The sequence below is a fragment of the Exophiala aquamarina genome, assembly GCF_000709125.1.
Source record: "Exophiala aquamarina CBS 119918 chromosome Unknown aczIA-supercont1.8, whole genome shotgun sequence".
NCBI lineage: Eukaryota > Fungi > Ascomycota > Eurotiomycetes > Chaetothyriales > Herpotrichiellaceae > Exophiala > Exophiala aquamarina.
Window position 1 is genome coordinate 1,102,630 of NW_013550580.1, and position 24,258 is coordinate 1,126,887.

At 47.2% G+C, this 24,258-nt stretch overlaps 9 protein-coding genes across 9 annotated transcripts; 4 read left to right on the forward strand and 5 right to left on the reverse strand.

The window, feature by feature from the left end:
• Positions 1-7,244: 7,244 nt before the first annotated feature.
• Positions 7,245-8,176, forward strand: A1O9_08937 (spermidine synthase; the record flags this gene model as incomplete). The annotated part of the gene is made up of 2 exons (XM_013402419.1): positions 7,245-7,785; positions 7,899-8,176. 2 exons carry the CDS (start codon positions 7,245-7,247, stop codon positions 8,174-8,176), a joined length of 819 nt encoding a protein of 272 aa, XP_013257873.1.
• A 999-nt stretch (positions 8,177-9,175) lies between these two features.
• A1O9_08938 (uncharacterized protein) lies at positions 9,176-10,120 on the forward strand (the record flags this gene model as incomplete). Its single annotated transcript, XM_013402420.1, has 2 exons — positions 9,176-9,539; positions 9,780-10,120. The coding sequence occupies 2 exons, from the start codon at positions 9,176-9,178 to the stop codon at positions 10,118-10,120; spliced, it is 705 nt and encodes a 234-aa protein (XP_013257874.1).
• A 707-nt stretch (positions 10,121-10,827) lies between these two features.
• Positions 10,828-11,919, reverse strand: A1O9_08939 (uncharacterized protein; the record flags this gene model as incomplete). Its single annotated transcript, XM_013402421.1, has 1 exon — positions 10,828-11,919. One exon carries the CDS (start codon positions 11,917-11,919, stop codon positions 10,828-10,830), a length of 1,092 nt encoding a protein of 363 aa, XP_013257875.1.
• Positions 11,920-12,408: 489 nt separating this feature from the next.
• A1O9_08940 (uncharacterized protein) lies at positions 12,409-14,176 on the reverse strand (the record flags this gene model as incomplete). Its single annotated transcript, XM_013402422.1, has 2 exons — positions 12,409-13,640; positions 13,696-14,176. 2 exons carry the CDS (start codon positions 14,174-14,176, stop codon positions 12,409-12,411), a joined length of 1,713 nt encoding a protein of 570 aa, XP_013257876.1.
• Positions 14,177-15,080: 904 nt separating this feature from the next.
• On the forward strand, positions 15,081-16,224 carry A1O9_08941 (uncharacterized protein; the record flags this gene model as incomplete). Its single annotated transcript, XM_013402423.1, has 2 exons — positions 15,081-15,651; positions 15,707-16,224. 2 exons carry the CDS (start codon positions 15,081-15,083, stop codon positions 16,222-16,224), a joined length of 1,089 nt encoding a protein of 362 aa, XP_013257877.1.
• Positions 16,225-16,975: 751 nt separating this feature from the next.
• Positions 16,976-17,429, reverse strand: A1O9_08942 (cytochrome c; the record flags this gene model as incomplete). Its single annotated transcript, XM_013402424.1, has 3 exons — positions 16,976-17,000; positions 17,057-17,151; positions 17,208-17,429. The coding sequence occupies 3 exons, from the start codon at positions 17,427-17,429 to the stop codon at positions 16,976-16,978; spliced, it is 342 nt and encodes a 113-aa protein (XP_013257878.1).
• Positions 17,430-19,051: 1,622 nt separating this feature from the next.
• A1O9_08943 (uncharacterized protein) lies at positions 19,052-20,158 on the reverse strand (the record flags this gene model as incomplete). Its single annotated transcript, XM_013402425.1, has 1 exon — positions 19,052-20,158. The coding sequence occupies one exon, from the start codon at positions 20,156-20,158 to the stop codon at positions 19,052-19,054; it is 1,107 nt and encodes a 368-aa protein (XP_013257879.1).
• A 681-nt stretch (positions 20,159-20,839) lies between these two features.
• A1O9_08944 (mannose-6-phosphate isomerase) lies at positions 20,840-22,333 on the reverse strand (the record flags this gene model as incomplete). The annotated part of the gene is made up of 3 exons (XM_013402426.1): positions 20,840-22,024; positions 22,084-22,175; positions 22,303-22,333. The coding sequence occupies 3 exons, from the start codon at positions 22,331-22,333 to the stop codon at positions 20,840-20,842; spliced, it is 1,308 nt and encodes a 435-aa protein (XP_013257880.1).
• A 687-nt stretch (positions 22,334-23,020) lies between these two features.
• A1O9_08945 (uncharacterized protein) lies at positions 23,021-24,160 on the forward strand (the record flags this gene model as incomplete). The annotated part of the gene is made up of 3 exons (XM_013402427.1): positions 23,021-23,204; positions 23,342-23,834; positions 23,881-24,160. The coding sequence occupies 3 exons, from the start codon at positions 23,021-23,023 to the stop codon at positions 24,158-24,160; spliced, it is 957 nt and encodes a 318-aa protein (XP_013257881.1).
• Positions 24,161-24,258: the final 98 nt, after the last annotated feature.

Consider the following 24,258-nt stretch of genomic DNA (forward strand, 5'->3'; position numbering starts at 1 on the left):
CTTTACTTAGATAGATCTTAAGTTATTTAATAAGATAGGAAGCGACTATATATTCTACTCCTTCTTTCTACGGTCTTCGGCTACTTCTACTATAAATCCTAAAACTTATTCCCCGGATATTAACTATACGTACCCTAACTATTTAACTAGTACTTTAGTTCGTATACCTCGACTACGACGTACCGTATATTCGTCTAGAATTCTCTCGACGCCGAACTTATCCTCTTCGTTTACGCGAATTAGTTTCGGTTATTCGTCGTCTCGTATTTACGACTCTAGAGGATTCGTCGCGGTCGTACGTAGAAGGTCGGCGTAGAAAATATTATAGATACTTAGTAAGGTATTTAGTCGATAGCTATAAGTACTAATAAATTTTAATACTATATACTTAGTATTCTTCTAGTCTAGTTTCTTTAACTATCGAGTCGTACGTATATTTTAAAGGTTAAGCTAAATCTTATCGCTAATCCGAAACTATACCGCTTATTACCTCGTATAGTTTATAGCTTCTTCTTACTCCTATTAAATAACTACTATTAATATTTAGGTCTATTTCCTCGCCTTTTATAGCCGTTATACGATTTCTTCTTCTTACTCGATAGAACTCCTAGAAGTAGTAATTAGTTATATAATATTCGTTAGCTAAATCGTTTTAATATAGTATTCGTAACTAAGAAAGAAGGAACTTACTCTCGTTAACTAAGTATCGCGATTATTAATCGCTAACTCGGCTATTAAGAGTATTTCTACCTAATTATTCTATACTCTTCTAATATATATACGTAGGTACGTCTCGACTATCTAGTTTATACGTTTCGTTAATTCGTCTATCTATAGGTAAAAAACTATCGATAATCGTCGTATAATACCTAATAGTTTATAAAATCGTATCTAAAGGACTTCTATAAACTAGGAGCCTCGATTCGTAACGATCGCCGCTAGTAGATCGTATTATCGATAGAACGTACGAAGGAATATTCTTACTATATTTTCTACTTTAATTAAGCGTATTTCTTCGAGGATTACTTCCTTTTCTAGTCGATTCGTAATTACTAGAAAATTTATATACTTCTTACTCTTAAAAAGTCTAGTAATAAAGTCTATCGATATTTCGCGTTATACTCGATTTAGTATAAAGAATAGCTTAAGAAACTCGGCCTTTTTCTTTCGCTATATCTTTATTCGTCTATAGACGTTATAGTTTCGTATAAATCTTCGAATATTTTATAATATATTCGGCTAGAAGAAGTCTCGAGATAGAATTACTATTATTTCTTTTCGTTTCGAATATCTATTTACTATTAAGTCGTAGATTTATTAAATAATACTTATACGAAGAAGCTTAAAATTTAGTATCTATCGCTTTTCTCGAAAGAAAAGCTATTCGTTACTATTTAAGTTATATTCGAAAATCGAAACTTTTAATTTTAATATTATAGGAAAAATTCGAGCCCTTTTCCGTATAACTTCTACTACTTCCTAGTAGATATTATTTACTAGTTTTATCGCTACCTAGAATTAGTTTATTACTATTATTAATTTTCTATTAGACGAGTATTTACTAGAAAATATCGATACCGCGTATAGTACTTTCTTCCTTTCTTCTACTATTTCTAGCTTTAAGAATTAAACTATACGATACTAAAGTTAATTATCGTCTTTATTTTCTAGTAAGTTCTATTCGCGTCTAGAAAAAGCGTCTACTCGCTTATTATTCGTTCCTTTAACGTACGAAATCTTAAAGTTATATCGAGATAGAATAAGTAACTATTATATCTATCGTTTCGTTAGCTTTTATATAATTATAAAGTATTCGAGATTCTTATAGTTAGATCGAATCTCGAATTTCTTTACGCTTTATAGTTTAGCGTTCTATTCTTTTAGGTACTATATAATTACTAGTATTTCCTTATTATAGATTTTATAGTTATATTTCGCGAATAAGTTCTTCTTCGAGAAGAAGGTATAGAATTATACGACTTCTTCGTTATTAACTTAATATAGTATATCGTCGATATACTACTTTAATATATCTACTTCTATTATTATTTTTCTTTTAGCGTCGAATAATACGAGTATCGATACTATCGTAAATATCTTCTTTAGTCGTATAAAGGCTAGGTTAGCCTCTTCGTTCTATTAAAAAGTAATATTCTTTCGTACGAGCTTTATAATTAATAAGATAATTATTAAGAACTTCTTTATAAACTTTCGATAGAAATTCGCGAAGCTAATAAAACTTTATACTTCTTTAACTATATAAGGAGCTTTCTATTCTAGAATTATCGATATCTTTACGAGATCTATTCGTACGCCTATTTCTACTTCGATAATAAACCTAAGATATTTAGTAGACTTTACTTTAAACTCGTATTTTAAGATATTAATTTAGAGATTCGCTTTTTATAGTCGTTAAAGGACTTATTATATATAATTCTAGTATTCTTCTTAAGATTCGAAAGAATAGATAAAAATATCGTCTACGTACGCTAAATAGAAGATATTTAGATAGTCGCGAAGAGCCTAGTTAATATACTTCTAGAACGTACTAGATACGTTCGCGAGCCTAAAGGAAGTAACTATCTATTCGAAAAGGTCGTATCTCGTACGAAATATCGTTATTTATTCGTCGCCTTCCGCGATTCGAATCTTATAAAAAGTCGCTATAACGTCGAGTTTCGTATATTACTTTATACGTCTAATATTTCGTAAAGTCTCGTAGATTAATAGTAGAAAATAACGATCTTTCTTCGTAATCTTATTAAGACCGCGATAGTCGATATAAAATCTTAAACTATCTTTCGATTTCTATACGAAGAGTATCGAAGCCGCCGTAAACGACGAACTTACTTTAATAAAGCCTTTATCGAGTAGTTTCGTAAGAATCTTTCGTAGAACGAGTAGCTCGTCTCGAAATATACTATATAGAAGCTCTTAAGAGACTTCGAGCGTCTTTCTATTTTTTATTACTAGTTCGATACTATAGTTAATCTCTTTTCCTTATATAGAAGGAAGTTAATTCGTCTATAATTAATTAAATATATTAAGATATTTATAGAAGTATTTAGGTAGCTTCGTACGAAGGTTAATCGAAACTTTTATCGTTAATATTTTCTTAATATTCGCTAGACTAGTAGCGAATACTTCGACTTCTTTCTACTTTCGTTTTCGTTAGTATTATATTAGTATAGCGAAGGCTAGTATCGAAATCGATATAAAGTTTAGCTTAGTACGTTATCTTTATCGTATATTTAGAATTCGAATATTAAAGTAGTCGATATATAGATATTCCTTTCGTAGACTAATCTAAACGTTATTCTTCTTTATCTAGAAAAGACTAAGAATTATATCGTACGATATATCGTACGATATATCGAAAATTATATAAAGAAAGATATCCTCTTTATAATTATTAAGATTAATTTCTAACTTAATAACGTTCGTAATTTCTAACTTTATATTCGTACTAAAATTAATAATTAAACGAGAAGTAATTAAAATACGCTAAAGACTATTATAAGAGAAGAAACGAATATTAATTAGTCTATAAGATAGATAATCTATATCTATTAATATTAATATAAAAACTTCTTAATTTACTCGTATAGATATTAAGAATAATAAACTATTTATTAACTTCTTAAAGTCGCTCTACTTCTACTTCGTCTTCTTTATATACTTCTAACGACGATTTTTATTAGAAGCTACTCTTTTAACTACTCTATCTCGTCCGACGCTAACTCTATATCTCTAATAGTAATTATCGTCGTTATCGTTATTTACTTTCGTAGTCGCTAGGCCGACCTAAGCTTATATTTCTAGATAAAGTAGCTTAGTCGGTCGTAGTATAGATACTATCCTTTTTCTCGACGTTAATCGAGAGTCGCTTAAGTTACCTAGGCCGCTCGTTAATAAGGTCTTATAGCCGCTACTTAGGTTATCGTCTACGATTTCTAGTCTATTACGTCTTCTATCGAGAAGGATCCTTTTATTTCGTACGTAGATATTATAGCTCGCGTCTTCCTTCTATAGAGAACTTCTAGGTTCGTACTAATACTATAGAGAAGTATATAGTATTTTCGATACGACGCCGGAGTCGGCGCCGCTATAACCGCGTTCTATAGCTCGTACGAGATATAGTTCGCGAGAAATATCTTCTTAACTTAATCTACCTAGTTAAGACCTTCTACGTCGAGGAGCGTATAGTCGAATTTAGCGAGGAAAGTACTAAAAGCTTTCGATCCTTATCGTAGTATTAAGAGTTTCCTCGATACTCTCTCTATAAACTTACTATCGTTATACGTAGCCTTTAGTTAGCTAATAAGGCCCTCGATAGTTATTTATAGCGTTAACTATACGAAGTTAATCTATAATAATAGTTAAGAGAGTACGTCTCCCCTTAATCGACTATAAAGGTACTAAAACTATACGGCTTTACTCTTATCTACTCGGTTAACGGCGAGCTTTACTCGCGCTTATATTAACTACGAGCGGAATACCGTCCTCGTTCTATTAAATTCGAATAGCTCCGAAAGCTTATCCTTCCGTCGTACGACTACGGTTTTCGTAATAACGTCCGCTACGACTATCGATAGTATTATCGTCCTCGATAGAGTAGTAATATCTTAACTATTATTTCGTTACTAGAGCTACTACTCTAGTACTACTATACGTTAATTCTATACGACTATCTATTCGTTCTATATCTAAATTATTTAAAATAATTATACTACCTACTATAGGAAAGCTTTCGTTAGTACTATTAATATATCTATTTTATATAATAAGAACTCTTTCTCTTAACTATATAATAGGAAGCTTAACGTAATATAAGGGTTTTAATAGGAGCTTATTTAACTACTATAGGACCTATTTAATAAGGACGTTAAGCTAAAGTAAAGAGAGAAAGAAGTCCTACCGCTATCTATAGGGAAATATAATCTCCTAAGGTAGGTCGCCTAGTATTCTAAGTAACTATTAGTATTACGTAATATCGTTCGGCTATATAACTATACGGTCGAATCTAGGTATCGCTAGTTTAGTCTTAGCGTCGCTCGCTAAGATATCCATTAATATTACGTAATATCGTTCGGCTGTATAACTATACGGTCGAATCTAGACGTCGCTAGTTCTTACCGAGACATCCTACGGGTTTAACCCGTGACACTACCTTTACTTTATATAGCTTAGACTCTAACTATTCTTTATAATACCGTCTATAAAATACTTCGCGGACTTTAAATTATAGAAGCTTATACTAGGATTTCGTCTTATATACCTACGCGCTAGAGTCTACCTTATTAGTAACGATAAGTACGATTCGTACCTAGGCGGGCGAAGGACTTATTCGTCCTAAAGGTCGGTTATTCGGTCGTAGTTTAGTTTAGTCCTAGGTTCGATAGGTTTACTAATTCGATCGCTATTTACGTCGGCGTTTATAATTAGCTACTAGCCGTTCTCCTCCGCTTTATTAAATACTTCCGCCGCGGTTTTCTTTCTCTTCGGTATCGGGAAATAGTAAGCGGGATAGTAAGCGCCGGAGTATAGTAGAAGATTAAGGAAAGATAAGCGCCGAGAGGAAAGAAAAAGAAGACGACTAGGGAGGAAGGGTTAAAGTACGACGAAATACTAGTAAGGTACGTTTAGGTAGTTAGAAGACCGAATAGAAGGAGTAATTTATATAATAAGTAGAGGGAGGGTAGGAGAAAATATAAGAACTAAGAGAGGGAGAGGAAGAGGAAGGAAAGATAGGAAGAGAAGTATCGTCCTATAGAACTAGGGAATCCTCTTAGGGATCCTACCTTTCGTCTAGGGCCGAAACGGACCCTTATCGATACTATCGGGTAAAGTTACCACGAGGCTAAATATACGTAACGTTAGCGCCTACGAGACTAGAGTCCGAACGGAAGCCTTACCGACACGTAAGGGAGCACGGTAGGAGCGGGCTAGAGCCGTGAGGGAGTAGAAGGGAGTAGAGGGGGAGCGCGAAAGAGAGGAAGGGAGTGGAAGAGAGCGGACGAGGGAGCGAATGGACTAAATAGTCGTTAGCGGGCGAGTAGAGCGGCGGGGGATGAGTCAGCCGAATGGGGGCGACGGACGACTGTTCGGGGATTATATATATATATATATATTGAGAAGAGATGCAGCAATACGAATGTTGTCAGACACCAGACTCTGAACCTGTATAAAAACGGGCACATAGTAGACAGCGCCGAATACAATGATAATCGTGACTTCAGAGCCCCGTCTCCATTCCCAGTGTAGCGGAAAGCTCCGATATTGAGTTCCTATGGATAATGGATTCCTTTTCGCCTGTATGAGGAGGATTTTGTTCCCACTCGCCGGACTTGGCCATCGGACTCATTTGTGTGGGAACACCCACAGACCCACGCACACCAATACTCACACAGACGGTTTTATGTGCTTGTACTATAATTGTTGGCTGTGAAGTGGTCATGAGCCCATACCAAACGGAACTCTACGGAAAGCAGACCAGCAACCCCAGCAGCAGAATCTAGACAGGTCAGTCGCAGTCCCGAGATATTGTCTGAGGCAGCCAGTGTAACATTGCGTAGCGGAGTCGAGCGAATAATGGTGTTTGCCATTCCCAGTTTCCCCTCAATGCAAGGAAAATTGCCCCGCTCGCAAAACAAAAATTTTGTTTGAACGGCCGCAAATGGCCACTGGCATTTGGCGTTTGGCGTTTGGCGAATGTGCCAGAGCCAGAGCCAGAGCCAGAGCCAGAGCCAAAGTGTGTTAGGATCCGTACATAGACTCAGAAAAGACAGAGAAACAGAGACCGCACCCTGCCGTCACACGACGAGGTTTCTGAGCCCTGATTTCTGAGCCCTGATTCCTGAGCGCTCAATCCCCATATTAGAGACCTTGAAGTGGCTGCTGCCCAATTCGGTTCGCTCCTGCTTCCTGACTTCCTGGACGTCCATTGCACCTTCCGCTACCAGCGACTGGGCTCATTCCACCTTCCCGTTCTAATTAAAATTACTCCATCCTGTCTTCCAAGGTCTTCACCTTTTCTTCCCGCCTTCGACTCTTTGATAAACGGCCGCCGACCAGCCGATCACCTTCCGTTCGTTTCACCCACCATCGCCCTCGTTTGTCCCCCTCCAACATGTCTGAAATCACCCATCCCACCATCAAAGGTAAAGACCAAGCAGTCCTCGCCCTCTGGAAATCCTTCCTGCTAACTCCATGGCGCAGATGGCTGGTTCAGAGAAATCTCGGACATGTGGCCTGGCCAGGCAATGATTCTCAAGGTCAACCAAGTCCTCCACCACGAAAAGTCAAAGTACCAAGATGTCCTGGTCTTCGAGAGCAGCGATCACGGCACCGTCCTGGTCCTTGACAACGTCATCCAATGCACCGAACGCGACGAGTTCTCCTATCAAGAGATGATTACACATCTGGCCATGAACTCCCACCCAAACCCCAAGTCCGTCCTGGTCATTGGAGGTGGTGACGGAGGTGTCCTCCGCGAGGTCGTCAAGCATGAGTCCGTCGAGAAGGCCATTCTTTGCGATATTGACGAGGCCGTCATTCGAGTCAGCAAGAAGTACCTCCCGGGCATGTCCATTGGATACCAACACCCCGCAGTCGACGTCCATATCGGAGATGGCTTCAAGTTTCTCGCAGACCGCAAAAACGAATTTGATGTCATCATCACCGACAGCAGCGATCCAGAGGGTCCTGCTGAGTCTTTGTTCCAGAAACCTTACTTTGAGCTTCTCTACGGAGCTTTGAAAGAGGGTGGTGTTATTACTACCCAAGGTTGTGCGCTCTCATCTTCCCTCCCAGCACTGTCCCGGAGCATCTTCTTGCCCCATCCCTTGCGCACACCCCAATCTTGATTCATGATGTGCTGACCCTGTTACTTGTTGCAGCCGAGAATCAATGGCTCCACCTCCCACTCATCACCAAGCTCAAGAAGGACTGCAAGGAGATCTTCCCCGTGGTCGAATACGCCTACACCACCATCCCCACCTATCCTTCCGGCCAAATTGGCTTCATGGTCTGCTGCAAGGATGCCAGCCGAAATGTCAGGGAGCCACTGCGTAGCTGGAGTCCAGAAGAAGAGGAGAAACTATGCCGATACTACAACAAGGAAATCCACCGAGCGAGTTTCGTGCTGCCAACATTCGCCCGCAAATTCCTGAACTAAGTCAAATGGTGGGTGGAACCATTATTGAACTTTTGTAAACGGCATTGCTCAAGCAGCTTTCTCCACTTCAAGCATGATACCACGTTGATTTTGGCATGGGCCTTTCGATTAATGCCTCTTTTTGGTGATTTGGAGCGGAGGATGTGTCCAATCGGTGTCGCATGTTGGGCTCTTACGAAAGCACCAGATTTCAGATCTTAGATCTTGGGGACGATTATTAGATGCTTGGAGCTATTTTGCGGTTGGCGGTTTGCGCAGCCCCCTTCCCCCAAGCAACAGAATAGATACATGATGACGTATGAACCACACTTGTTTGCTTCCATAAAACACGACACGAAGAACGCCCTTCATAGACTTCGCGGATCGTGAGATTCTTAATGTATTACTGCCTAACAAGATAGGTGGTGAGTTGTTGACTTGCCACGAAGCCTCGGGGTGGGAGATGACATCCGATAGATGGAGTGCGAGAAACAAGGGTTTCGATTCCTTCGGGACATTCTGACTTTTCACACATGATGTCACTGTGACTCTGGCTAAAGAAAAACTGGGGGTTATGCGATCACTGATGCACCGATGATGCATTTTGAAGATCGAGAGGAAGTGGCCGTATATTTCGTCATTGCGCTGCCTGGGACCTTTTTTCCATTTGATTTTGCTTTTGATTTTGCTTTTGCTTTTGATTTTCCATTTCTCTTCGGTATAGCAAGCAGGCTCCCCCAGAAGCAAAGTGACCGTGCTACGACTATTTGCTGGGCACTCAAGCAGCCCCGTACTTGACTTTCCTTGTTACTTGAATCATCCTTCGCTGCGGACCGGACGCAGTTGTGACTATCGACTTTTCTCGCCGGTTGTTGAAGTTCCAATAACAACGCATTCGAAGTCTTACCAAGTCCCTTGGGGATAGAGGCCTCAAACCAACGGAAGGACACAGACACAGACACAGACCTCAATCCGACTTACTCTCCTCGAGCCAACCCAAAGCCCAAACCAAAACCAAACATGTCCTTCGCAGCAAACCCACGTGCCGACCAGCCAGACCCCTCCTCTGCTCCCCGCGAGGCAGCGGGACCCGTAACAGCGGACTCACTGGCGGCCGAGTCCCTGCGCGGATCAGGCGGCTTCGCAGAGAACGAGAACGCGCACGCACTCGGCGTCAAGGGCGGGCAGTCAACGCTCAACACGACGGACACCTCCGGCGCGACGGCTCTGCATGCCGCGCCCAGCGGCGCCGTGCGTGAGCAGCAGGACGCTCGCGCAGCGGGACCGGATGAGAAGGGCCCCACGGGCCTCAAGCTCGATGCCCTTGGGCAGCCGGAGTTTGGCGGAAAACATTCGCTTCAGGGATATGCGGGTGGGCCGAGTGGTGCTGGTGCTGGTGCTGGTGCTGCTGGTGATAGTGCTGGCGTAGGCAGTACCGTCAAGGCCGGGGATTCTGATTTCGGCGCCACGGGTGTTTCCAGCGGAGTCGATCGGGCGGACCCGAATATTAGATCTACGGGTGTGGGCTTCTCGGGCAGCGGCAGTAGTGGCGGTGCTGGCCAGAGTGCTTCCTCCTCGACTAGAGCGGCAGCTCCATCAGGAGCAGGATCAGGAGGAGGAAGAGGACCATCCGCCGGCATGGGCGTGCGACCACACGTGGACGCCGCACCGGTTTACACCGGCGTTGTGACGGGAGCAGCGCTGTCCGAGGGTACGTTCAAGCCCAAGGGAGACAACCTGGAGGATGCAGGCGCTACAAATAGCATGCCACAAACCAGGACCTTCACAGGAGACGTGGGCGGCGTCCACGATCCTGGCCGGCTAGCTGAGCGTGCGTTCGAAGGCCGGAACACCGATCCGAACCCTGAGTTAAGGCACGGAGGCGACAACGCTGGCACTCAGAGGGCTGCGACCGCGGAGGACCGTGGAGGGCAGTATGATGTCCTGGGAAGTGAGAGGGCTTGAAAATGGAGAGGGGAGAGAGGGTTTGTGATTTGAGTCTCCCAAGGGCATTGCTGGTGGTTAACGGTGTCAGCATTGAATCGTGCATGTTGATCATGACGGAGACTGGGCTGTAGGTTAATGTGTGGTGCCATGCAGGGGCAGCCCTCTGCAGACCGCTACCATTAGTATCTTATGTTGTGTTGCTACATCGGGTATAGTCGTGGTGAGCTTGCAATACTCATATATCGCCCAGTCCAGGCCTCAGTGGCACTCATAAAAAGTCGAAGCAAAAGATATGATATTCAGAATTGCGTCATCGGAACAGAATCTAAATCTTCCTACACGGAAGACCCGCGTGTAGTTTTGGTTGACGTAGAAGCGGGAGGGAGATGATGCTTCCAGCACGACACAGAAGTGTCTGATCTCGTGTGTCGTTGAAGTCTAAATTCATCTTGAGTTTTAAGCAGCTGACCGACTTGATTCTTGCTAGAACGATCAGACCAAGCCAAAATGTTTGGTTTCTGAACATGTAGGTCTCCACGCAGAGTGTGGCCGAGTCCGCTCAAGCTAGCCAATCCCGCCTGTTTTCACTTTGCACATATGGCGACGGCAAAACTCGCGTCTGGGACGCGCGATTGAGTCGCACTGTCGTGGAGCAAGACCTCAAGACTCCAAGCTCTAGCTGCTCGCCATTGACGACTGAACAAGCTTGGACGGAGTCGCAAAGCTCATCCGACACTAGCACCAGTTTCGACACTCAAAAAGCCGTCAAGCCCAGTCAACACATCGCGAGCAACACCACCAGCAAAAACAGCTTGGACCACAGCCTTGAGGGTGCTCCTCTTGATGCCTCCCAACCGAGGCTTCCAGACACCGGGAACATCAACTCCTTCTGGAGGTTCACCGGATTGGGGCACGCCCTTCATGGTATCTCTCGCAGGAGTGTCGATCATGCGAATCGCCAGTAGCTTCAGGATGTCGGTCTCCTCGCCGCTATCGCTCCCGACACTGACCGCAACGACACTGTCTGCAACTGCCAGCTCTTCCCTGCTGGGATCAAAGAGGACACTTTCACCCACAGCTACAACCAGCAGAGTCACCGGGGGTCGCGCGGCGGATGCGACATCTCGTTGATACAGGTATGTGCTGGCCATCCAGTCGTCGTCTGCAATGGGGTCTTCTTCTCCCTCGCTTTTCAACTTTGGGATCCTGGTGTCTCGCAAAGCAAGATGGGTTGCCATGCTCAAAAGAGGCAGGGGATAGCTGGCCAGTCCGTTGGGGGAAATCAAGAGCACATCGATGTAGATACGCCAGTGCCAACGTGTATTGATGATGAGCTTGTCTAGCAATGTAGGCGAGGGCTGATCCGTCCGATCTGGGGAAGTAGAGGCCACAACCAGGGGCTCCCGGAGCATCTCTTCCAAGTATATCAAATTGGTGTCATCGTCTCGTAGACCGGGGAGCGTCAGCGTGAGTGTCACCCATTCGGAAGGGCCCTTGGCCCGTCTGTGAGCTGGTATTGATGTTGACTCTTCCGCGTCCACGTCCATGGCGTCTCCATCCGGTTCGGGCCCTCGACTAGTCCCCGCTGTCTTTTCAACTTCCAACTTCACACCAACTATGGCCTCCCTGCCATCACTGAAGCCGACATGCGCGCTGCCATTGACGGATGGTAGGATGCCAGTTTCAGCACGGAGAGGTCGAAAGTCTGTGGACAATTGACGGGCATCTGGTCGCAATGGAGGAATGGAAGAGAGAGAAGTGTGCAGATATGCGAGCTCGGCAGGTGAGAATGGAAGGGCGGTCGTGAACGAGGGCATCGTCTTTAGATTGAGGCCTCGGAGTCGGTGTCGACACGCATTGGTGAGAATCTGTTTGACTCCCACAAAGAACAGAGGTCGAGTAAGCCTATGGACGATGTTGAGAAGGAGGAAGGGCTTCGAGTGAATGGGAGTCCTTGCTCAGTCCGATCTTGAGCGCGCAATTTGTTATTGGCGCTGCTGCGATCCTTCGTGCTTCAGTTCTGACGGCTGATTCTCCAAAATAAAAAATATAAAAATGGTAGAGCGGAGGACATCACAAGTTGACGAACTGCGGGGTCCAACGTTAAATTCGTGTCTGGGGAATTCCCTCCGAATTCATGTCCATGACCCCTGGTTAGAAGTTGCACATTTCAGACAGCTAATTATTGGTACTTAAAGGTCTAGAAAGAGAATACAAGCATTGACTCGTGTTCATATCATACATACAAGAGCAACCGTCCAATACAGCCCTGCTGGAATTCACCCCCGGCTGTTCGAGCCCTGAGTTTATCTGGCATCGATTCCAATGCTTTCCAATCCACCATTGACACCAACAAGTCTTGTGCGGCCGGCCCGCGCGCCGTAAACCATTTCCATGAGTTTGCTTTTCTGTTTCTCTCGGACGTCTTTCAGGTAGAAGTATGTGCCCTCCAGGCCCTTGATCTGCTGGTCGATGGCGCTACCGTTGTCGATCGTCACCGAGTCATTCCTCCTCACCAGGGGGCTGACCAGCTTCCGCCGCAGTGATTCCAGATTCACCTTGAGTGTCTGCAAGCGTCCGTGATGCTCCATCAGTAAGTGCTTGTTGTTGACTGTTCTCGCACGCAAGCTGGATAAGAGTTGTTTGTTCTTTTCATACTTGCGCAATGTGGCTGCATTCGCCCCCATAACTTTAGTCCACAGCGAAGATAACAGATCATTTTCAAGTTTTTCCTGAGTATCGGTCTCTCGGACAACTGTTCTCTGTAGAGTCAAAAACTGCCGATCGATGGCTTCGAAGAGCGAGAACAACGCCGCCGAGTGGGTCAGCTCGTTGCTGATGGACTCTTCGAGGACATTCAAGAATTCATGGAAGGTCCTGGTTAGTGTTGCTCTGGTTCTCTGAGGCGAACTTGACCCAAACAGCCCAGTCAGCTGTTTGCCCAATGCGGTCGGCCCCGTGGGTGTTTCGAGCAAGCCTCCCCGATTCAATAGCCCGTGCATCCGATCAAACACCACTCCTGTGATCGAGGTCCCTTGAGTCGATGTCACGCCTTCCAGCTCTCTCTTAGCCCAGTCCATGACAATCAGAATACTGTCCACGTCCGAATCGACATCGGCAAAGAACCTGGTCAACTCAAGGCCAAGCTTTTGTAAGTTGTCGGAAAGCTCATCTAGGGAAGCCACAATCAACGGGCCAGAGGTCATGTTGGCGCTTCTGACAGATTCCCCCAGATCCCAAACCGCCACACTCGTCTCCTGCAGAGCTGTAATCTGGGTATAGCCATTTTCTGAGTAGAATATCAAGGGTTCGAAGGACTTGGCTAGAGTAGACAGCTTGACTAGGTCTGGTATGGGAGGAGGTGTCGGTGGCACAGAGATCATCCTCAATAGCAGCGCAGATAACAAGGTGACGCCGGTATAAAATAGGAAAGTGGATTTTGACCTAGTCAGCGCACCAACTGATTGCCGGACAAGGTTCACTAGAGCCATGATCGGTTCACGGTGTTGCACTTCGGCGTGGACTTGGAGTCGAATGTCTGCGCATTAGAGGTTAGCATCATCTTGTCACGCAGCAATTGTTGAGAAGCTTACAGTTGTTGTGAGTGTCTTCTGGCGAAGGGTCAGACTGACCCCAAGTGTTTCCTTGATTGCGCTGAGGCTCTACCTCCGGAGAGCGTTCCTTCATTGGAGAGTCTGCGCCTGCAGGCAGTGGTGTATTCACAGCAATTGTGATATCTGGATCCCCCTCATTCGCATCCTGGTAGACTTCAGGGCTTGTCTGCCTCGACCGTGAAGGACTGATTGAGGGTCTCAAAGAATATTTCCCGTAAGGGTCCTGCCGATACCACCCAGTCACACTCGCGTTGCGATGTCGAAAGCCAGGAGGTGACCAAGGCAACCCCGTACTCGATCTATCGTCGATCTCACTATCTTCATGCTCAGATTTGAATGCGGGAAAGAGGGGTGATCGCCGCTCCTGGTCTTCGAAGTCCTCTATCGACGCCTCCATCAAAGAATGTGTGTCTCCGTGCGGGTCCTCTGCATAAAGATGGTCAATTGGCGCAGCAGCCATCATGGCAGCCATGGATCAAGGAACGAAGGTCTGAGGGGTGAAGAAACATGGGAGGAAGGCTGTGAAGTGGTCAAAGGCGGAGCAGAACAGCTGGTCACCCAGGCGGTCACTCTTGCTGAAATAGGCGTGTATATGTAAAAAGAGAGACGGCCAGGCAACAAGCAGCAAGATGAAACATTCGCCTACAGTGGCCCGATAATAATGGTGTTTCGTTCAACGACTTGAAGATTAGCAGATTTACGACACAATGAAGAAGTCATTGATGTTTGACACGGCGAAACAGATGAGTCCATGTTTGGATAGATGTAGACGCAGGCCCAGCCACTTTCAGCAAAAACGCGAGCGTGGATAATGCAGTGTGAGACTTATCGTCAAGGCACGCTCAGGCAACATTGCCAGAGACATAGGAAGCGGGACAAAAGTTGGAGGCTGGGACAGTTGGCAGTTCTCTAGAGGGGTTCTGGAGGGGTTCCGTGCCACCAATAACAAGCCATAGATGGGTAGAGAGCAAGGATGCTTGATGCAAGGGGACCTGCCGGCCGCATATCTAGCGTTCCGTCAATGGAAGCAGTTGATTGGACTTCTTGGGGAGAGGGAAGAGCCATTTTGCTATGAATGCACGGTTTTCCAAGCTTCTTTCGTACCGAGGACGGTCCTTTCTGAGGGCGTGGTGACTCCATCTTGAGTTGTAGCTTGTCTGCGGTATCTGGACCCACTACGCCCAACTAGGTATAGTCTATTTTCCATAGGGGTTTGCTCGGTTAACCTTCCTTCCGCCTCTCAGTACTCACATGAGCAAGGGATCATGACATCATTGCTAGGCTAGTGACACCCCACGCAAGAATGATCTGCATCTTAACTCACTAACTTCAAATCCATATGCAATCCAGACCAACCGTTAATGATGGCCAATCCTCAGGCTCCGTATCATCAAGACGAGCCTGTAGATGTACCTGGAAATACGAGAGAAGACTTAGACCCCAGAGGAGATCTTATCCTCGTTGTCGGGCAACGGGAACTGTTGGTCTCGTCGAGGGTCCTCGAGTTGTCCTGCCTGTTCTTTGAAAAGCTGCTCCAATGCAACGCGTTTTCAGAAGGCGTCGAACAACCAAACAGGAAACAACCACCTGTCAAGACAATCCATGAAGAGCACTCGGAAACCTTCATAAAAATATGCGAAATTGTGCACTACCGTCCGGTCCAGCCACCAGAATCAATCGATGATTATCGCCTCGTAGCAGACCTATGCAATTTTTATGGCTGCAGCTTGCCTGTATCTGTTCATGTCAGGGCGTGGCTGGACGCATGGGAGTACTCTGCTCTTTCTAGTAATGACCTGCAAACATTGCTGTGGGTAACATACGTCTTCCATCTCCGAGATCAGTTTCAACAGGTCAGCCTCCATTTGGCCAAAGCTTTATCAACTTCGGAATGGAGGGCCTGGGAAGTGCATCCCATGCCTGCCCAATTGAAAGGTATGCCGCATGAAGAATTCAACTTCCCCCCGACCACTGCTAAATATCTTGATAGACGATATGAGAGAGCAGTGCCAAATGATCAAGGTCAAAGCTCAACGACAAATTGAAGCCGTCATCGATGAAGTCAGCACCGACGATGAAAGACACATCAGCAAACGTGACAAGGTTTGTGGGCAGTGTTTTCTCAACAAACCTTTGGCCACGAAAAAGTGTGGTAACTGTGGTTGCAGCGACTTCCATGATTACTTTTGCACGAGAGAGGTACGCTTATTGCTTCTCATGCAATGGCTTCAATTACAAGGGTATTGGCCTTTGAGTCGTCTCGATGAGCAAAGCTGCGCGAGCTTCTTGGGCAGCATGCCGTTCCCCGCTGGTGGTCGAACTCCATGCGGGTTCGACAACTCTTGCTCTCTGACAGGAGCCAAGGAGCGGCTGATTCTAAGCCTACGAACGATTCTAAATAGCTTTGCCGGCTTGAAACTGGAAGACTATCACTCCGAACCTCTCCTGGCCATATCCCCTCGCCATTCCATGGGGAATGGACAAATACCGATGGAAGGACCACGTTGATGAAGTGGGCCGAGCTATTACTTGGATTACCGGGGTTAGGTACCGCCCAACTAGGATCCCTAGCTTCCGAAACGAGTCCTGTCGTCTACTCATAGAGTTGAGAAACGTTGGCTTTATGAATGAAGTGGAACAGGGTAGAGCCAAAGTCCCACCTCGAAAGGAGTAGTGCCCAGGGATCACTCGGGAAACAGAAGGTTAGCCGAGGGTGAGCATAGCGGCGAGCGGCTAATCAACAAGAGAAGACAGACGAAGGTTTAGCATGATACTGTTATATTCCATACTCACTCGCAAGGAGGTGAAAGAAGTCAAGAAGCATGCAATGAGCCAAGAACAGGTCAGACATGAACGCGTGACAAACTATATGAGCAGAGAAAAGTTGCATTGAATTGTCAGTCCTTCGTACCTGTTTTCTGTTTTTCTGGTTTTCCGTGGTTGGCCGCCAGCACGGCACGCGAAGCAACGCAGGTACAGTACTCGGTGCGCCGCAGAAGGCACCTCAGATCGCCCTAGTTACAAAAAGAGATTATGTACAAAGAGCTTCGTCTACCGGCTTCTCCGGAGTCTCTTCGGCATGGCTATGCATTTTCCAAACAAGACCGTCCATTAGCTAAGTTGCGCCTCCACCGTCTTTGATGATACAGCAGCCGATGATCCCGAGATCACTACCGAGTAACTGTTGGTATGATCGGATGGCCGGACCCGCTCCAAGCGAGATGTTCAGAGAGAAGAGGGGTTTGTAGAAGGTTTCCCATTACTTGGTCTCCTCTCGCAAATAGCTGTAGATGCGTCAGTGCAATCCGTGAAGGAGATTTGTAAATTGGAGAAAACATACGTGATCAAATCATTCCTGTCCTTGCCCTTCTTGAGACCGCCAAAGGCCATCTTGGTTCCAGGGATGTATTTCTTGGGGTTTTCCAGGTATTCAAACTGCGATAAGGTTAGCATTCCACAAAGCGGCGGCAAGCTGAATGGAGTAAACTTACCAGTGTTCCCTCGTCCCACGTGATGCCCTTTTGCTTATTTGCATCTGTGTACGAGAAGCCGTCTACGGAACCAGTCTTGCGGCCGAAGAGGCCGTGTAGGTTGGGACCGATCTTGTTGCCCTCAGATTGAACTACGCTGTGGCACTGAGCGCATCGTGTCTTGAAGAGGTTGGCGCCCTTCTTGGAGTCACCTACAGCATCGGAATGTAAGCTTGTGCTCATTTTTGTGCTCATCTCTGGTGTTCTCCATAGCAGCTTCATCTTCTCGTCTAGCAGTTCGCTCCTCGCATTCCTTGCAGGTGAAATGTACAGTAAGACCACGCCATTTTCAGTGAACGGATGTCTCAACAATTGATGTAGAGAGCAGCTACCAGCTCGGTGGCAGTCGGAGGTGGTAACACATTGAGCTGGCTAAAGACATAACGAGGAGCGCAACCAGGCTAAGCGGTAGCAGACAACGCCGAGCGTGAAGACAGAAGGTCGGCTGTGACGACTGAGGCCGTGAATGCGAACAACGAAGCTGCTGTGAAGCTCTGGTGGCGAGGAGAAAAGGGTGAAGACTTACCGTCCTTGAACTCGTCCTTGCCCATGGTGAATTAAACGCAAAAGGCTGTGAATGTACAGGGGTGGAGGAGAGAAATAGGGAGGGAGCTTCTGAGGTGAAAGGAAAGCTTTGGTGTTGGTGGTTGAGTAGTGATAGAGGTGAAGATGGAAGAGCAGGAAGGGAAACTTTGAAGCAAAAAGTTGAGACGGAAATGTAGGAGAGAAAATTGTATGTATGACGGAGTGGAAAGGCACAGGGATTGTTAGGTTGGAGTGGAGAGGGTGAGTGGCTTGTTCGGCCCAAGGCGCCGTAAAAGGACCTAAGAGAAGGACAGCTACGGCGACGGCTAGGGGGCACCACCTCCCGAGCAACTGCCAAAGCACCACCAACTCACGCCTAGAACCCACCCAAAGAACCACCTAACGCCTACCTAAAGCGCCGCACCCAAAATCTCTGCTCCTCCCGCCCAATTATCGCGCGCGCATTACAAGTCTGGCACGCGTGACCCACCAATGCCACCCACGAATATTTCCCGGCGCCTCACCCTGTGCATGCGCCACACTTTGGCAACTGATATTCTCTCAAGCTTGAAAGGCCCATCTTCCTTCTGCGGCCGCTTCCTGTGCTCCATTTAAGTTGGCCGATTGTCATCCATCTGGCCTGTTCTTCCGTCGGCTATGGGTTGGGACTTCCTGCAAGCCACGGTGTTTTATTTTTCCAGACGCCCCAAGTCGTACTACTGCACGGAGTAACAGGAGCAAGTTTCGGTGCAGAGACCTGCTGGTCGGCTACTCCTTCTCCGTTCGACTGTTACTAAGTAGTGACTTCCCTTAGTGGGAATAAGCCGCAGGTGGCTCCTTCCCTTGCCTACTGGCTGGGTGCAGAGCTCCTTCCTCTAAATCAAGCCTGGTCCCCGAATTATGACGTCCGCCCACTCTGGTACAAAACTCGGGACAGCAGCAGGATTGTTGGGTGATTGAAGGACGTCAACACGATTCTCTTTGCTGGACAAACTACTTCCTTATCCGTACTCCGTACGGTACAGTGGTTCGCACCCGCAAATCAGTCTTGGTGCAAGGGCCAGAAAATACGAGTCGGCACTCAGACTCTTCTAACCGGAACCATCTTATTCCGGTCTAGTCTTGTCGTCATGACCACTACGGCCTCTATCTCGTCCATCAGACCACCATGATCTACGCACCCCAGTGACAACTCACGCATCATTAATCCCTCTGCCGAGTACGGAGCATAACTACCAAACGAAGGAAGTTGATCCTGGACATGTTCACCCATTTCCCCGTCATTCTAAAACAGCCCAGAACTCGTCCATCAGTTCGTGCCTTTTCACGGCCAGGTCGAAGTCTGCGTACGGCTCTCCCGTAGCATAAGCCTCATATAACCGACCGATATTCTGGCCTTGCGTGGGGAGATCCGTCCACTCACTCCCTCCCTCGCCAATACTGATATCCTCAATTTCACCCTTTTCCGCGTTTGAGAATCGGATACTCGTCGCTGCTCCAATCTGTGGCCCCGCACTGGCGAATTCCACTCTCAGTTCTCCCTTCGTTCCATATATCTTCCACACCGATCCCGAACTGTTGATGAACCGGTCTCCTGCTCTCAGGTGGAAACTGAACACCGCCGGCGGACTCCTACCCAATCGTCCCTGCAGCAGGATCTGGTCCGGGGTGTTTTTGTCGTATAGTTCTTTCGACAGCGACCCATCCTCTTGCGTGATGTGCATTTTCGGCCTGAGGTTCGCTGCCATCGGCACATATTTGCCAGGCTGTAACTCCCCGACCGCGTAGAAGATTGAATCCAATATATGCCCACCGTATATGGTCAACAGATTCCCGCCCACTTTCCGGTCCATGAAATAATGATATCGACTCCCCGCCGCATTGTTCTGCCACACATGGATGGCGCCCTGGAAGTTCACACTGTGAATCTCCCCCAATACACCCGAGTCGACGAGCTCTTTGACCTTCTTGACGCTCGGAGCAACCCGCCCTTGCAGTCCAATGATAGTCTTCAGGTTCTTCTGCCTTGCGAGATCCGCCATCTCCTTGGCCTGCGCCGTCGTCGCCGCCAGCGGCCACTCGACGTAGATATTGCGCCCGGCTTTCAGCGCCGGCATGGCGACGTCATAGTGCGTGTCTGCACGAGTGGACACGACGTACAAGTCGACCTCCGGGTCTGCCGCCAGCCCTTCGTACGTATCATACGCTCTCGTCGTCTCCGGTAGGCCGTGTGCCTTGATCGCCGCCCGCGTCGACTCCATGCTCGAGTTGCACAGCGCCACGATCTGGTAGTTCGGCGAGGCTGCCAGTCGAGGCAGGTGTGCCAGCGTCGCCCAGGCCCCTGGCTTGCTCGACAACCCCACGATCCCGACCCGGATAGGCGCCATGACGTGCAGGTCAAGTCTAGTCTAGATCTAAATATCGAATGTATAAAGAAGTTGGGGGGGGGGGATCGAAAAGCGTACGCCGCACCCCAGAAAGTATGAGAGTAAATAAAATAGGACTTCTCCGCCCCGCGTTACACATGTACTTTAATTATATTTTAGAGACTGGAGATCAACGATGCGTCACACTCCAAATGTCACTTTGGAAACCCCCTCAAACGAGCCCAAGCGATAGTATCGCGATCCGCGGCCCGCTGACAAATCGGGGAACAGTATCCGACATATCACTATTACCACTGATCCTTCAACTTGGGATTCTATCCGACAGTCGACTTCTTGTGTCGCTTTAGATGGTTCTTTCGTCATCCTTTTTACCCGATACCGAGCTCGTAAGGATAGAGGAAGCATGAGGCGCGCAGTTGCGTTTGATAATCTAGGTAGGAAGTGCCCGCATCATTCTATCATGGTCATATTCTTTTTCGAGAGATGTCATCGCCTTTACGGTCTCATTATCTCTTTCCCCAGTCTGGTTCTGTATTTTGGTATTCTCCCCGTGGATGATGGTACCTAAACCTTTGATACCCCCCCGCTTCATCTCTCATCTCGCATCTCTCATCTCTGTGTCTATGTGTGATCGTGCTCTGCTCACAGTTTGCCTCCCGGCTGCCTTCCTCCCGCCAGTAGTCAATTCGCACCGTTCTGTTTAGTTTCGCCGATCTCGCAGAACGCACGGAAGGTGACAAGCTCGCCCGACGTGCTTTCAATGATTAACTCAGCAGTAGCCCCGACAAAATAGACGTATCCCTCCTTAATGTCCTCCTTCTTGGGTCCTACGCTGATCGCTCCCTCTCCGCTCGTCGCGATGATGATGCTGGGACCCGCAATACCCTCAAACGTGGCTTTCGCACCACTTCGTTTCAACACTGTCCGGACAACGCTGAACTCTTCAATGGGCGGGTCGTAGAGTAATGATTCGCTGTTGGAGCTGTACGCCGTGCTGTTCAAGGTGACGTAAGGGTAGTCCACTGGTTGTAGGAGCTGTTGCTCGGGCGGGTCATGGTCATATGTCAAGATATCTGTCAGAGTATTCACATCCTGGAATTTGGGTGTGAAGCCAGATCGAATCACGTTGTCACTGCTAGCCATGCATTCGATGATGTCGCCAGAGATGTAGGCATGGATGTCGTCCGCTTTCAGGTACATTGCTTGGCCAGGCTGCAGCTTGACAAAGTTCAGGAAGAACAAGACAAAGAGGCCTATATCTTGAGGGAATTGGCTGTTGCAGCGCTGGACAAGCTCCGAGAGCTCTTCGGGAGTATTGACGCTGGGACCCGGGCTGATCGATCCTGATGCTGCGAGCTCCACGAGTGCTTTGGATTTTTCTGCGACTAGAGCACGGTCGGACTTCATCAAGTGGCTGAATGCGGCTTTGAGACGTGCCTTGGCGTCCGAAAGGGGTGGAGAAGACTGCTGAGCAACTTCTTCGAGGCCTTTGGCTTCGCTTTCACCCACCAACTCACGGAGAGGAGCGATGGTGGCCAGAAAATGAGCAATTTCATTCAGAGGTCGGAATCCGCAAAGACCTTCAAAAGGTGTGATTGCCAGTGTCATCTCAGGCTTGTGGTTGTCATCGGGATAGTTCTTGGGGTCCTTAGCGTGAAGTTGTTCGGCGAGCTTCTTGTTGGGATGGGCTTGAATTGACAATGCCTTGTTGATGGATAAGACCTTGAAGAGGAATGGTAGCTTGTTCTTGTACTTGGCGGAGATGTCGCCTCCCTGTAGCGCTTGATTGTCCGCAACGAGGTCAAGAAGTGATCGACCAGTCTCGAGATCCTTAGAGGGAAGTGAGGGATGGGTGCCCATCCAGAGCTAGACGACAGTCGTTGGCAAGGGAAGAAGATAGCGAGAAGGAGGCATAGTAGACCTACCTCGGCATATGGCTTGTCTTCCTGAACTGAGAAGGTATCAGAGGGAGTTGCTGCTGCATACTTCGCAGCGGCAGAGTCCTTGCCAATTTTGCCTTTTGGACGGTTAGCAAGCGATAGCGCTGGAAGCCAGCTTTGGATCCTGGCATACCCCAGTCATAGCTATTACAGCCTAGAAAGTGTTAGAGTCCTTCTTGTAGGAGTATAAAATATGACACTCACCACATTGAAGGCGGATTAGTGGCACTTGCATCGTGACGAATAGATGGTCTGTCGTTGTTGGTATGCGAACTTGAGCCAGTATACTATTATGACTACTTCGGCAGTGAGCGAAGGGAGGTTTCAAAGCGAGTAAGGAAGAAATATGATAACAACGGTGAAGCGGTGAAAAGCTTCGAAGCCACTGTCCCGATCGACAGTTTTGAAGTGGAATCACGGCGCACCCTGATTGGCTCAATGGTAGTGTTCTAGACTGGACATACGGAGGAGCAGGAAGTACATGGTCACACTCTGATATACGGCGGAACACTTTACGTTCCACGACCCTCAGGCTCGATTTTGTGGCTGGATCACCAATGATTGACCACGCTTCTTGTTCGTGCCGCAACCGCAACCACAACTCAACGCAAACAATATAATGGCCATTTTCTGCTGTTTCTTTTGCTTATTCTCTTGAAGTCATTCTGTTGACATATGGGTGGTGGCACGGTCTGATTGTGGTCAGACCCAGTAGGAAACCAGCCACTTTGGCACCCCTAATACCCTCTTGACAGGTGCGCCTTTTCATAGTCTTTCGCTCAGGTGCAACTGGGCTCTTTTTCTGGGAGGGAAAGAGGCTATCTTTTCCCTCCTTCAGTCTGTTCTTGTGCGAGTCCATCTCCGAAGGGAATTGCACAAACAAATCTCAATCTATTCGATTTGGGTGTGCTGATATTCCAATATGACTTCCCGCCCAAGGGCTGGCCGTGGGACGACTGGGCGCGATGGCAAAGAGTCAGATCTCGAGAACGAGATGCTTAGCAGAATCCTTGAGAGTCTTCGGAAAGCCCAAGGATTCAATGATCAATGTCGGAGTCTAGGGCAGGAGATCGTGTCCTTGGAAGAAGAGATCAAATTGATCAGTCGTACGTTGGCTCCATTTTCTTGCGCACTCCATTGTGATCTATTGCCATTTTAAAGCAAATTTGTTGGCTCTGTGTCCATCGTGACTCTTTCCACAATACTGCTGAAGGTTTTGGTGGGCTGATCAGGTTTCATTTAGACTCTACACCAGAACAACATAAACGGCTGGATTCCCTGTACAGAGAAAATCTCCGATATTCAGAATTGGAAAAGAAGGTTCACGACGAGGAGGACATTATCAACAATCTTGCCATTTTGGCCACGATGAAGTCTAACGATGACCCAGCTCCCCGTAACGGCCAGCCAAAGTCTCGCAAGCATCAAAGACCTGTTGTTGAATCCGACGCAGCGGTGGAGTCTCCAGGTCCCAGTCCAGGAGATGGGAGGCTGGAAATGATCAAGCGTGTTAAAGGGACGTCTCAGAGAAGTTCTAGTACTGCCAGTCAGAACCGGGCAGCGGCTAGCGCTAAAGACGATGGGGTTGAAATACATCGAGGGGTTCAAGCGGAAAAGGCAGGGCAGCTTATTGCTGGGACTGAGGTTTTCTATAAGTATCCGAAGGACCAGCAAGAACAGGAAGAAGGCGTGGGGATTCACGGGATTATCAAGAAAGTGTGGCAGGACAAAAAACCGTGAGTCCAGAGTCTACTCGGTGAGATCAATACTGACTATGCACAGGATTCAATATGATGTTAGAGACCCTGAGGATGACCCTTCTGGCAAGCAAACAGTGCGCAAAGCAACCGCCAGGGATCTTGTGCCTATCCCACAGGCGAACACTGGCGGACCACAATTCCCAACAGGAGGCAATGTCTACGCCAAATACCCGGATACGGACACGTTCTACCGAGCTCGAGTGAAAAGTTTTCAGAAGACTGTTTATAGTTTGAAGTTCGATGAGGATGATAAGGAGATGCTTGTCGACGCACGCTTCGTGTTGGATTCGCGGTTTAAATGAAGGATGAGTTCATGACACTGACGACGTTGACGACGGCGGTGAATGGAGTTGGTGGGATTAGGTGATTGGAGAGTATCTATTACATATCACATAGGTAT